This window comes from Hesperophylax consimilis, chromosome 8, assembly GCF_061612785.1.
Source record: "Hesperophylax consimilis isolate HC1 chromosome 8, BYU_Hcon_1.0, whole genome shotgun sequence".
Lineage (NCBI taxonomy): Eukaryota > Metazoa > Arthropoda > Insecta > Trichoptera > Limnephilidae > Hesperophylax > Hesperophylax consimilis.
The window spans coordinates 37,716,239-37,731,526 of record NC_142843.1 but is presented as its reverse complement, the minus strand read 5'-3'; the positions used below and the strand labels follow the sequence as shown (position 1 = coordinate 37,731,526).

Here is a 15,288-nt window from a genome sequence, read left to right as displayed (position 1 = left end):
CAACTTTATTGAAAGATTTTTTTTTTAAATTATTGCTTTTACAGGATTACGGAAAAAATACTTACATACCTTCTTAAATTCTCAATAAAAAGTACGTAAAAAATGTTATTTTTTTACCCCTAAAACTTGGTTTTCATTTTTGGAATATGGCAATTTTGGTTATGACAGTTGACAGTTATAGTGTGATTGGTATATCTATGGTTATGTTTAACTTATGTACGTATGTGATTGGGCGAGTGGTTCATTTATGGAAAGAACCAAAGCAACCGCTAATGGCGCGAAACGCTGCTTGCAGTTGCTTCGTTTCTTTCCCGTAATTCGTGGTACGGTTCGCGTTTCGTTTCGCAAATGTCAAAATGTATACGTACCCTAACGTCAGATTGCGTCAGATTGAGAAGCATTGAGTAGTTTATTTATGCGTCAGATAATAAAGTTGGATTTTTTTTTAAATACGCGAGATACGAGCGTATCATAAGCATTTGGTTTCGTTATCTATGTATCGACTGATAAGCATTTAACGTTTTTATATACGAAGTGAAAGCTAAACTAAAGCTGTTTTCCTTGACATTTTAAAAATAATCCTATCGAAATGATGCTGTCAAAGCCACTTATCGATTTAACGGCATCATATTTGCAAAACTTATACCTACATCCCATCAAGACCAAATCTCTGACAAGGTATGTGCGAATCTCAAATAATTATGCTTACCTGGATGAAACCATTCAGATAAATGTGATAATCAAACAGATGATTTTACCCAGAACGGAAAACAGGTTGTAATGAGACATTAACCAATTTTAATGATCCTGATAATAAATATAGTATACATTTTTTTCCAAAGTAAAAATAAAGAATATAATAAAACAAGCTTATCATAGCATAACACCAGTCTACCAGAATGGCGCCTTGGTTTCGTTATCTATGTGTCGATTGATAAGCATTTAACATTTTTCTATGTGCAGTGAAAGCTAAACTAAAGCTGTTTGCCTTGATATTTTAAAAATAATCCTATAGAAATGATGCTGTCAAAGCCACTTATCGATTTTACGGCATCGTATTTGCAAAACTTATACCTACATCCCATCAAGACCAAATCTCTGACAAGGTATGTGCGAATCTCAAATAATTATACTTACCTGGATAACACCATTCAGATAAATGTGAAATCGGAACAGAAGATTTTACCCAGAACGGAAAACAAGTTATAATGGACATTAACCATTTTTAACGATCCTGATAATAAATATAGTGTACATTTTCTTCCAAAGTAAAAGTAAATAATATAGTGCAATATAATGTATCCCGTTCAACGGTTTAATCTAGTCCAAGGGCTACACTCTCAGAGCTCTAAACTTCTAAAAGCATCATTGTATTCTAGAGTCGTTCTGATAGTCTAGAATCTAGATGAACCCAAAATTAAATCTGTTCTAAATATATAAGGACATTCTATGATAACACGAGGTGTCCATGGGTAACATGCACCAACTTCGGGAGGTGATTCTACATGATAACAAAGCATAAGCAAAATAAGTGCCAAAAGATCCGATTATTGGATCAACAAAATTGACTCTGAGCGGAAAAATCCACGACGTCTCCGGAACTCAGTCAAAACTATCAATACTGTTCAAACTGCTACAGAAATTATCTAAGTTTTTCTGTGAAAAAATAGAAACCATACGCGCCTCCACATCTTCTGCCCCTCCGCCAATATTTACCGCCAATTCCACAGGGATACTGTTATCCTTTAAACCTACAACGCTGGAAGAAGTATGAAAGTTGATCCTGAGTTTGCCAAACGAACAATGTGCTCTTGACCCTATCCCAACGTGGCTTCTCAAGAAATGTTGCAACGTGTTAGCCCCCTTCCTGGTTCACGTGTTTAATAAGTCCCTAAGCACAGGTGACTTCCCGGAGCCACTTAAGTCTGTGGTAGTTACCCCAATTATTAAAAAACCACAGCTTGATGTCGACAACTTGGGTAATTATCGACCTGTATTAAATCTGCCTTTCGTAGCAACTACTAGAAAAAATTGTGGCTTCTCAAATAACCTCCCGATTAAAACTGAATAAATTAATTATCAATCATCAAATTGCAAATAGGAGGTTCCACTCAACAGAAACCGGATTACTTTGTGTCCTGTCAGATATAACCTTTGCCATAGAGTCAGGTAAGTTAGCACTTATTGCACTTTTAGATACGAGCGCTGCATTTGATACCATTGACCATGACTTTCTCATTAAGTTACTAGAAGTAGAGTTTGGTTTATATTCTAACAAAAAGTGGCTAAAATCCTATCCAGCCAATTGCTCGCAAGCAGTGAAGGTTAGAAATAAACAGTCCAACTTCACAAAACTCTCTTCGGGGGTAACACAGGGATCCGGTTTTGGGTCCACTTCTCTTCATTCTCTTTACAAATGACGTCGCAAAAATTATCGAGTCATTTGGTCTTTTATCTCACTGTTATGTTGACGATCAGCAAGTATACTTTTACTGCTCACCAAATGAGATCGACGGCCTTAAAATTCGCACAGTTGAGTGTCTAAAAGCAATCACTCTCTGGATGTCCTCAAAATAAATTAAGCTAAATCCTTTGAAAACGGAGTTTCTCTGGGCAGCCACAAATAGACAACTCATCAATTGCTATTTCCGGCAACGACGTAACTGCTAAAACCACCGTCAAACTTCTGGGAGTTTATCTGGATTCAGACCTTTCGTTAAAAAGTCAGGTAAATAAGACCGTTAGCACGAGGTTCTTCTACCTAAGACAACTTAAGTCAGTTCGTAGTAACCTTTCAACAGAGGCAACTCATATACATATAGTATCACGTCTTTACTATTGCAACAGCATCTATGCAAGTCTTCCTAGATGTCAAACTGATAAACTACAATCAGTGTTCAACGCCGTTGCAAGGCTAATCACTGGGGTACCCAAGTTTTCGCACATTTCGGAACACCTCTGAAATCTCACTGGCTGAAGTGTCCTGAAAGGATCCAGTAAAGCTATGTTGGATGGTGTTTAAAGCTATCAACGAAATGGCGTTAATCTATATTTCTGAGCTATGCATTCTGGAAAATACTGGTCTGAGGCAGTCAATTCTTAGATCAGCGACTTCATCTGCAATTGGAAGGTTGAAAGAGCCTAAGCGAAATCCGAACACTAAGTTTGGTGATCGCGCATTCATAGTCATCCGGCCCTAAGGCTTGGAACTTCCTATGGAATTGAGATGTACAACCAGCCCAAGAAAATTTAGATCCGAACTAAAACTTCACTTTTTCAGACACTCATTTTCATAAATCCGTCATTCTATCCAAATATTGCATTTTTTTTCCTTTTTGTTTTTTCCTTTTGATATATATCCAGCTAACTCATTGAGCACATTTTGCACCCGTGTTCTAAAATTAATTATAAAACCACCCTAATATTATAGAAATTCCTTCTTCTTCTGGCGCTTGTAAAATTAGATTGTTAATATTAATGTTAGTTGTAAGTTTTTACATGTTTAAATATATATGTCGATAAGATAGTAGTTATAGACCTTAGTCGTAAGTCACTAGATATATTTCTTAGATGTAAGTCACTAGTTTTAAGTCAGTAGTTCTAGTATGTATTAACTATTTAATAAATATATTTGTACAGCCCCCCTTGAGGTGATTTTACAAAAAACGGCGCTATATAAATTAGCCAAATATTATATTATTATTAACGAAAGTAAAAAAGATAAATTATTTTTTCGAAGTTCTAACATTTTAGGATAGTTTTCAGGTAAAAAAGTTGAATTGTTTGTTAAATAAATATTATTCTATGGAAAAATATTTGCTAATCATTCCCTAACTGCCGCACTGTGAGGCACAGATTATGAAAATTACACTTTGTTTCAACAATTACTACAAGAAACAACTAATTCCTAGAAAGCGGCTTTAATTTCTATTGGAAATTTTGAAACACAAGAGAATGAAAAATTATCAATTAATAAAATTTACGCCAACTGTGGATTTTATTGACTCTGGTGTTGGATATACTATTATACAGGAATTTATTAGTAGATATGAATCGTAGTTCATTTTGCAATGATGTTATTAATTAAGGTATGGGCATATCCGTTATTTATTGCAATAGATTTGATTGTAGCGAGTTTTTCAATAAATTTTGTGTTAGATAGGGGGATAGTACGTTGAAATATTTTTGTATTGGAAAAAACAATGGAATTTCGAAAAAGTTATTAATCTTTTTTACTTGTACCATCATGTAGACTCACCTCCCTTAGTTTGTGCACTTTACCACAGGACACCCTGTATTGTAAAGAGTATACAAATTATGACACCAAGTAATAACTTGTAAAGAGTATACAAATTATGTGAAAAAATTATATAACTCTTCAAATGTTAATAACAGCTTACTATATACTTTTGCAATGTTACTATTTTTATGTACGAATATAATGTTCCGTACACCCATAAAAATATAATATTCTATGTTCTGAGCACCCATAAAAATATTTATTTATTTATAAAGCGGAGACGGTATACATATAGTTCCCGTGAGCACTTAGGCCATAGGCCCATTGTTCTATCTCCCATCTTACCTCATTCCTTTAACAGTCACCCGGTCCTGTTTATAAAGTTCACCAGGGTTGTCTTTGGATATGTGGCCATATCTTCTGGTTCCGCAATGTGTCTTCCCAGGTCTCATCTCTCCTCTCCAATACTCCTTGGTTCCTAGAAGGCCTCACAGGGGAAGAGAGCCTCATCTCTCTCCACCCCCCTTTGGTTCCCCGAAGGCCCCACAAGGGGAGAGTTCACAGAGGTGGCCTCATCTCTCCTCTCCACTCCTCCTTGGTTCCCCGAAGGCCCCACGATGAATGATTCCACTCCCCTTTAGTTTCCTGAAGACCCCACGAGGGAACAGGGTATCATCCATAAAAATATAACATTGTATGTTCTGTACACACATAAACATATTTATTTTGGCCAACGATAATAATTTTTGAACAATTGAATAATTTATCTACCGTCGTTTTTGTGAAGTCACCTCAACCTTGTACAGTACTCGCTGTACAAATATTAATTCCTATGTTCTATCTTATTACTGACTATATAAATATAGTCTATTTAAACAACCTATAACTTATGGCTAACTTTAATTGTTATCAACTATTTTTTCCAGTGGTATTCTTTCGTCGATAGCCAATTTGTCATCTCAGACAATCGCAGGAGAAAAGAAATACAATTATAAGAATGTCTTGGTATATGGATTGTTCGGGTAAGCATTTTAAAAACTATTTTTCAAAAACACAATTATCTTAAGTGACCAAACTGAATTTCCTGAACTTGAAACAAACAAATATTATCTTATTTATTACTAAATATGTGTCGCTCTACGAGATAATATTATTTTACAATATCCAACAACTCAATCATATTTTCAATAATATTATTTTCAGTGGAATTGAACCTTTTTCGTAAAGATTTAAAGTGAAACGCTGCACTACATTTATATTGATCATTTATATTGTACTTTTCTATAATTATAATTTGTTGCTTGTTTGCTAGAGGAGCGCATTGTGGCAACAGCATGATTTGCAGTTTACAATTAACAGTCTAGGAACAACCATACTCAACCTTTTTTCTTCTCAAGTTGCATTCCTATGTTTGCAATGTTACGCTGGCCGCAACATACCATTTGTGCACAACACACCTTTACCATTGTGTTGCCCTAGTGCTTATTTGTCCAAACGACCAATTAGCAAATTAAAACTATCAAAAATTAGTCACATTACCAAGAATTACTTGGTAATGTTACCTTTACGAAAATAGCTTCATCTTAAACACATATTTTAATGTTTCATTGAAATAAAGATAGAAAAAATCCACTCCTGTAAAATTTGGTAATTGGTCGTTTGGACAAATAAGCACTGGGACAACGATTGGTTCCTTCAACCCCTGGAGGGTTCAAGTTATTATTAAATAGACACATAAGTATTAAAAAAATTATGAATATGTATTACTTTTATCATAATACATTTCATTCTAAAAGTTATAACACAAAATCTTCAATCAATAACAAAAGGAAAGTGAAATTGTTGGCACATAGTTCTGAAACTTGCATGGTCTCAGAACAGGATGTATGGTCATATTAACTACACCTCATAATGTAAAAAAATAACTGAAAACTGGATAAAATTATCCGTTTATTTCGAAATTAGTGCGATTTTAGATGTCGAGATGTTTATTTCTTGATTATCAGATCAAATGTTCATACATGAAAGCTTGGTGGGCTGCATGCTGCCCGTGGACCGCAAGTTGAGTATGACTGATCTAGGATGAATATTCAATTATTGGAATAACTTATAAACCTCATTGTAATATTTAATCATTGAATAAGATAATATTAACAAATCTGAACGAAAAATGAGACAGGAAAAGACACATAAAATTATAAAGGTAACGGTTGCAACTGTTAACGAACCCAGACCCTCTGTTTTGTCCCGGTGAGATTTTTTAACCCATTCCATCCAAAATTATTTTGACTGAAACTGACCACAGTAACTGAACTAATGTTGGTGCTAACTTGTCCGGAATATATGTAGTAAAAATTTCAACTTTATTGTTAATATATTTAATTTTTAGTAAGTAAATATGTTATTTATGAGGGTTCTATAAATAAATAGTATAATAATATACAACAGAAAAGCATAAAAAATAATTATAATAATACACTATCTTAGCCTAAATTCTGTACAGTGTGGTACTCCTTGAAGCACTCTGGAATATGCAGTGCTACTTGGCACCATTGGCACTCTTTGCAGTTCAATCTGTGCAATTTTCCTTCAAGGCCTTCATGGCAGTTCTGAACAATCTTGGTCTTCCCGCGAATGGGATCTTTCGCAGGATCACTCAAATCTTTCCATTCCCACAATCCAGTATCCGTTTTTCGCACTTTAGAAGAGGGAACATCACTTGTACTCGCAACAACTGACGTTGAAGCTGGTAAATCTTCGTTTCCACTTGTTATTGTCTCCGAATCATTGGTATCCTCCGCAAGGTCAAATCAAGGTGCAGTCCTGGCTGTCTGATTCATCAGACTCTGCCAGAATATCCACTATTTCACTAAGATTCAATCTTCCAGCCATGTTTGCTACGTGTATACAAAGTAAAAAGAATCACAGACTGCAGGAATTCCCCTTTAGTTAATAAAAGAAATCCTCAATATCGATTATTTCACGAAATGGTTCTAACCTATATAAATATTCATTTGTTCAAAATCTTAAATCTCCCAAAGTTCTTCACCAATGAAATTCACCGCTTTGAAATTTTGACACAAAGTTGCATTAGAATATGTGTGAGTTATTATATACACATATTATAAAGATGTCCCCCGTGACAGGTAAAACATGCTTTTTGAAAAACAGCACCATTTGTTGAACAAAAATGATTTTTTTTTCAAAATTACGCCATCTGTTGGACGTAAAAGCAACACGCACTATTGTTCATAGAGACCTACGAAGACCTTCTAAGATAGCCGCCTTCAATTATGGCGGCTTGGACAGAAGGCCTTCTAAGATAGCCGCCTTAAATTATGGCGGCTTGGACAGAATGGGTCAATATTATTTTCTTCAATGAATACAATTAACAGTTTTATAATATTATGCGGGCATACCGTTGATAGATCCGTTGTAACCTTTTTTCAATACCCCTTTCTCAAAAACAGAAAGAGAGGTTACAAGACAGCTCTCAGCTGACCCACACAATGAATACAGAGACATCATATGATTGGTACGTGTGTCAGGAAGTAACCTTATGGTGTGTTGTAGGTATGATTGGTACATGTGTCAGGAGGTAACCTTATGCTGTGTTGTAGGTTATAATTGGTACATGTGTCAGGAGGTAACCTTATGGTGTGTTGTAGGTATGATTGGTACATTTGTCAGGAGGTAGCCTTATGGTGTGTTGTAGGTTATAATTGGTACATTTGTCAGGAGGTAACCTTATGGTGTGTTGTAGGTTATAATTGGTACATGTATCAGGAGGTAACCTTGTGGTGTGTTGTAGGTATGATTGGTACATTTGTCAGGAGGTAACCTTGTGGTGTGTTGTAGGTATGATTGGTACATTTGTCAGGAGGTAACCTTATGGTGTGTTGTAGGTTATAATTGGTACATGTATCAGGAGGTAACCTTCTTATGGTGTGTTGTAGGTTATAATTGGTACATGTGTCAGGAGGTAACCTTTTGATGTGTTGTAGGTTACTGTTTGGAGGAGCCGTACCGCACTACTTCTTCACCTTCCTGCAGTATTTTGACAGGAAAAAATTTTGCTGCTCATTGTTCTGTCAGCTACTTTTGGAGCGTGTGGTATACATGCCCAGCTTCCAGTTCTTCCAGCTCTACATGATCTCCTTAATGGAGGGAAAGTCTTATCTGACTTCCTTCAATTCCTCTCTCATGCTTACACAGAGATTGGTGTACGCCAATTGGAAGTATATCACTGTTCTGCAGATAATCAACTTGAAGTTTGTTCCCCCCATGGTGAGTGAATCAACATTTAATTTTAATACATTAATATGTATACCATCGTTGCTTATTTTAACTTGCGCTTTCTGCTCTTCGAGCTAACTTTTTGCCGGGGCAGCCTTGTAAGGTCCATCAGGGTAGGTGCATCAAAAATCATAACAATCGTCTGACTTTGAAGATTTAAATCATATTTCGCCCTATACATGTTCTTCTGTACCTAGATGCAAATAAACAAATAATACTGAAATACAAATTAAAAGAATATCCATTGGCTAATTTCAGCAAAAACTCTCCAACAGTATCATGGTATTTGCACAACCTTTTCTGTCTGGAATTTCTAGGTCTGCTTTCTGGAACTACAACCTTTCAAATAAATTAATATATGTTAATGTTTCATTATGTTTTCAGTTCAGAGTGCTGTTTGGCAACATGATTGGATTCTTCTGGGTTATGTATTTGGCTTCTGTTCGGAAGGTTGTGTCGAAACGTGAAGACAAATTTAAAAAAATAGCAGCTATCAGAAAATTAGCTGAAGAGCGCAAAAGAGAAGAAGAAAGCAGAAAGAAAGAAGCGGAAGAGTTTTAATAATTATATTTCTGTATTACAAAACGCTTTCATTCGTTCAATTCCCCGGCTGGCTAAGTCCTTTTCTAACATTTTCCGCTTACTGTGATAGTAGTAGAAGATTTACAAATATTGTCAGGTTATTTGTAATCTGGGAATTTTTATCACAAAAAGTATTGGTTTATCATTCTAAATATATTTTTTGTAAAATGGGTGGTTTGAATTTTATTTATTTACTGCGCAGAATTCCTATAAAATATATTTAAGTGATAAACTTACAAATAATCAGAATGGTGATTACCAAGCAGTGTCCAAAGTATTATATTTTTTTAAAACTTTTTTTATTGGTAACAAATAAAAAATGTGGCTTCATTAATGAGAAAAACTGGTGGATTATCCGAGATGTTTCAATCTTTAGTTTTCATATATATGTATACATAAACAATTCATAACACAACGAGTTTGAATGATTCATTGTCAACTTGGTCTAGACTAGAGCTGGTTCGATTGATCATTTTACATGTTCATTACACGCTCATGACCCACTGGTGAAGTGATCGGACTCTTTGATTGTGTAAAAGTGCCAGAGTTGATAAGAGAGACACACCATGAGTTAAAGACCATGCTAAGATTTGAGACTTACTCCTGACCGGTGGTGGCTAGCGCTAAGGAGCGTTGGAGCAAATTGCTAACATCTTTACATAGTGTAGGGGATGACAATATTTTTAACGCATCACCCATTTTTGTGAGTACAAGCCGCCACTGCTCCTGATGTTGAACAGACTGACAACTTTGTTGTACTTGACTTATCTATCGCTTATGGAAACAAATTTTAGAAATACATACAAGAAATTACATATGTTTTATGTTATTCAACCACAAATTATAAAAAAATGCACAAGTTGCACAAAACGAGTTTTGTTTGAACTATTAATAAAGTAAAAACAAATTTGTAAATGTATACAATGCAAATCTGTTATTTTTTTTTGCATACAATACTGATGAATAATAAAAACATGACAATCGACAAAAGGTTTTGCTAGATTTTTATTTTTAATTCTTATATATTTTTCAACTTGATACATGCATTTAATGAATGCTAGACCCCTGCAAAGTGGGGTCAAAAGTCAGTCTGTATTGTCGCGGCCAGTCCATTATAAAACATAAATTGTAACCAAATTTAAACGTGAACATTGAACCTTTGCAAGCAATTTGAACTGCTTTATCTGTACATACACAAGATAAGACTGTCGTCTGACTTGATAAGATGTGAAATACTTTTTAAACCGTTATAAGATTGTCACATAAAATATTCTATGAAATATGAGTTATGGTGGGAATTCTTTATGTTTGTATTTGGTTTATCTAAGTTTCAGCAAAATTTTAATATTATATAACTAGCATTAGTAATGCTTAATTGTTTAATTTTAAATACTGTTTGTATAGGGTATGGTAATAGTCTTATACTAGAGTCAGATTTTTAAAAAATCTGATAAATAATATTTAAGTACAAGGTGTCCGGAAGTAAAGTGTAGTAATTTCAGACCACATTTTTATGTGTTTGTGCACACCATTAGTATCTAAAGTTTTTCAAACTAGTTTGGAACACCTGTCCGCAGTCCCCTCTTACCCTGCAAATGCCCAAAGTTACTGGGTGCGTAGCGATGTTTATCAATTCCGTTTAAATTTAGACTCTCGATTCAATTCAACAATATTTTTTGATCCATCCATTCACCACGTACACAAGCAAGGGTATCTTTAAAATACACCACGTACACAAGCAAGGGTATCTTTAAAATACACTACGTACACAAGCAAGGGTATCTTTTCAAGGGTAATGGAATGACCTGTATAAATAAAAAAGATAAACTTTTTTCTAAATTACATCGTTTTTTGTACATGAGAATTTTTTTTTGCAAAAAGTAAACATTTTTACCTTGGTTTCGAAAAAAGTTATTTCATCTTTATTACTTGTACTAACATGTAGAATCACATTCCGAAGTTATCACACTTTACCTTCGAAGACCCATGGTACATGGATTATTTTCAGTATTTTATGTATTGTATTATTTTACCAAATAATTAAATCTTTCTAAAGGGACCAAGGGATGTATTTAGGGAAAATGCCAATAAATGTAATATTTTAATACATTTTTTATCTTTATAAATAAACTATATTTTGATCAAATCTGAAATGCAGTTTTAATTCTTGAAATTCTAAACTAATGTCACAATCATATTATTGTTAGCCGGGATTAATATTTATCAGATTGCTTACTGAAAAAAATCTGATAGTATGTACATTAGGGTGTCCCAGGACATAAAGAAGAATTTTTTTCATGAATTTAAATATGCATACCCTCTTATATTATTTTATTTGATCTTAATAACTCATATAATAAATATTATTTTGATTAAACACCGGCAACCCGTGCCGACTTGATGCCAAACATATGGTACAGAGTTAATATGGAAGGATTTTCAACTTTCATTTTTGTCGGATAAATAAAATTTAAAAATGCACAAATGTTCAATTATGTAGTATTTTATATTTAAAAATGGTTTTTTTTTTTTTTTTTTTTCATAGTTTGTTTTTTACAGTCAGGATAAATCTTCCGGTGTTCCTGAACGCATCGTAACAAAAAATATTTTTGTTCCTCTTCGACCGTGAGATTAAGCCATGAAAATCTGGCATTAACTTAACAGTTCTTTCAGCTGTATCATTCACTACCCTCAGCGGCGACACCTACTTTCTGACTTCTTGATACGAAGCATTATTTGACCACATCGTAGGGAATTCGTTCGTTCGAACTGGCATCTGTTTTCAGACAATCAAACAAATACTTGCTCTTGACTGAAATGAAGTCGTAAATATTTTTCTCTGAAACAAAAGTCACTAAATTATGATATGAACAAAAACCTCAATACAAAACATAATTTAAACTACTTAATAAACTTACCATCAAGATCTTCCTTCGATGGGATGTAACGTTTGTCATGGGTTGATAATTTTTTTTTTTGATATTTCGAGCATTTTTATTTTAGTTGTTTGATCCACGGCGTCGTCAAACAGCGATAAAATAGAAACTTCATTGGTCAAATACCATAACTGCTTACTGAACAGAAATAAAGCTGCCATTGAGATGTTTTCATCAATTTTTTCTTAAGCCTTCATCGATTTCAAAAAGCATAAGTCCTGGTAAGGTGCTTTAACTGCTATAATAACTGTGATGAAAGGCTTAAATCACAGTGAAACCAGATAAACCATAGTTCCCACCTCGCGGATTAAAAATATACGAAGTATTTATGAAAACGGACATGCTAACGACATCTGGCGGAGAAAGAATTGATCCAGCTTGCTTGCAGTAGACACCTGTAATAGTTGGAATTATATCGAGGTTCCGGGACGAAAGCAGAGAGGTCGTAAAATCGTCTAAGACGAGAAAGGAACCCCCTATCTAGGCCTGAAAATAAATATTGAAGGGTGTCAGCCAATTAGATCTAAACGAAAGCTATAAAATTTTGAGTAACCAATCAGTGAACGGAAAGGCGTGTGTCTACGGAAGACAAAAGAAATGAACTTTGGACCCGGAGATAAAAAAGATAAGTAATGGCTTCTTCTTTCCCACAAAAATTAGAGGTAAATGCACTATAGAGTAAACATCGACGTTCAAGGGAACTAGTCCTGGGAATGTTTACAATAACTGAGACATTTATGAGGTATCGAACCATTGAAATCGAGGGCTTTGGAAGTTTTACAAGTTGTAAAGCACACACACAAAAATGCAATGAAAAAATTATAAACGTGATAGTATAAGAGAGGGCGGAAAAACTTAGGGAAATTACTGGCAGAATTTTCAACTGTAGTACAATTATTTATGATAGAAGGAGGGTGTCAAGTTCGATAAAAATCGTACTAAAGAGAGGTGAGAGTTTTGGAAACAATGGAAATTAATCGTTATCAATTTAAGATGAAACGGACATATTGGTAAATCAATTTTGAATGAAAATCTCGCAAAAAAAATAGACATTTTAGAAAAGTGCGGCGACCGAATGGAAGGATAATACAGAGATTTTGAGCTGCTACAAAGGTCCTAGGGACTTGAAAATTGAGTATCAGAGGAAGGCAATAAAACTAAACATATAGCGATGGATTAAATTCAGGAAACGTAGGCATTTTACATGATTATTAGGGTAGATAGATATTAGAGTTACACAAGACTGCAGAAGAAGTGACATGAGATAAAAGGTTGACAGTCTCATGTGTATTTTAGGAGATAAACAATCGAAATCCGAACATGATTTTTATTTACGTTAAGGTAATAAACGATTAGAAAACCAATAAAATTTAACGTGGAGCTTATGAGATATTTAGATAAGGCAAAAGAGATTAAAACTAATGGCTCTAAAATTAAATTAAATTTACGACCGTAGTACATAAATTCAAGACGTAAACAGGTGTCCAGACATATAATTTATGTGAAATCTTGTATGACAAAGATAGAGGATGGGGCGGAGATTGGGTCAGGCAATAAAAGTGACAGATATCCCAGAGTCAAATTAGGTATATCTCCCATAGAAGTGTGGAAAACTATATATTAATTAATAATAAATGAAGTATGAAATTTTCCAGGAGACCACACACATCGGGAAAAGTGAAGAAAAGATAAAAGAAAGGGTAAAGAACGGAGATAGGAAATGATCCATGTGGAGAAAAGCGATACAATTCGAATTTACCCGTGAAATTAATAAATACGACTTGGAAAATGAGTAATTATAGAGTTATGAGAAATAACATAAGAATAAAGAAGAAATTGTGCAAGAAAACGTCGCGGATAAAAATAAAATTCAAAGATAAAGGAAAAACTCAAATCTGCGACATAGAGATAGAAGGTACGGGTGGAAATGGAAAAGCTCATATAGGTGACAATAAAATTAAGTAGAATTTAGACAAATCGAAATTCAAAAATGCGTAGTAAAGATTTCAGCATGGATTTAAACAATTTTCGCACGAGATGCATAAAATTGAGATCTATATATATGTTATTGAGGATGGACCTATCGCGAATTGAGAAAAAAAAGGAACGCAAAATCATGAGATTTTAACTACATTTTGTATGAACGGAGGACAAAGGAAGCTTGGGCGACTAACGCAGACTTACCCGATTCGGACCCTATCGATTTAGAGTTGTGAGATAAAAATTAACCACCACCCAGAGCCGGAAAACAGAAGATCGTATGTAGGGACAATTGAAATTGGGGGTAGGTATGTTCGGATTTGCGAGTTGGTAAAAGATAGAATCGATCATCAGAGGAAATTCAGATACGTCTTTTGGAATCTGAGAAAGGTATAAAATGGCGGTGCAGACCAGTTTTCGGGAGTCAGTCGAGATTTTTGAAAACGGAGTTTACGTCGCAGTACTACGTCTATTGGTAAAATTCTAGTGAAATAATCTAAGTGTTAAATTTTGAACAAGTCTAAGTATTAAATTTTGAACAAGTCCCTGGACTTAGAAAGTTTTGTGAAAAGTTAGAAATTTTAAATTCAGTTTAAATTCCTTTGAAATCCCATCAGTGAAGTTTTGTTGAGTCAGTTTAATTTGGTTAAACAGTGAAAATAAATATAATTTAAACTCAGTGCTTAAAAAGTGTTTAGTGAAGTGCAAAAAGTGATTACTGAATTAAAAATTAAATCAAAATTTAAAAATAATTATTTCATTCAAGTGAAATTTAAAATTCGATTGAGAGTTTTGTCGTTCATCTAGAGTGAGTGTGCTCGTGAATTGATATTTAAAAATAAATTATAATTTAACATCAATTTGGATAAAAAAAAATTTTAAAAAAAATAATAGTAATAAACATTTACATCTTAGTTTAAAATAAACACAACTTAAACAGTTCGAAAAAGAAATAACAACAAATGCTCAAACCTTTGTTCTAAAAGTAACAGTTCGAAAAAAATTTAATTTATTAAGAATCGAGTTAATTAAAAGGTTGCGCAATTCGGAAAAATTTTCTTATAAATTTACATAAAAAGAAATTTAGAATCAATAAATTGATCGATTAAAACCCATCGTGCGCATAGCGACCGTGTTAAAGGTGTTTGTCGTTCTAATCGGAATTTTAAACATCAAGCCACTATTTCGAAAAAGAATTTGAGATAGCTATCACTCAAAGCCTAAACTAGAAAGGTGTTATTAAATCAACGGGTT

At 34.0% G+C, this 15,288-nt stretch overlaps 1 protein-coding gene across 2 annotated transcripts; it reads left to right on the top strand.

Annotated features, from left to right (window-relative positions):
- Nucleotides 1-349: 349 nt before the first annotated feature.
- LOC149422007 (peroxisomal membrane protein 2) lies at nt 350-11,271 on the top strand. 2 transcript variants are annotated; one of them, XM_089634220.1, is made up of 4 exons: nt 350-678; nt 5,167-5,262; nt 8,245-8,527; nt 8,921-11,271. In XM_089634220.1, the coding sequence occupies exons 1-4, from the start codon at nt 590-592 to the stop codon at nt 9,095-9,097; spliced, it is 645 nt and encodes a 214-aa protein (XP_089490346.1). In that variant the 5' UTR covers nt 350-589; the 3' UTR covers nt 9,098-11,271. The 2 variants fall into 2 exon arrangements, with proteins under 2 accessions (XP_089490346.1, XP_089490345.1); XM_089634219.1 differs by lacking the exon at nt 350-678 and adding an exon at nt 709-1,106.
- The last annotated feature ends 4,017 nt before the right edge of the window (nt 11,272-15,288 follow it).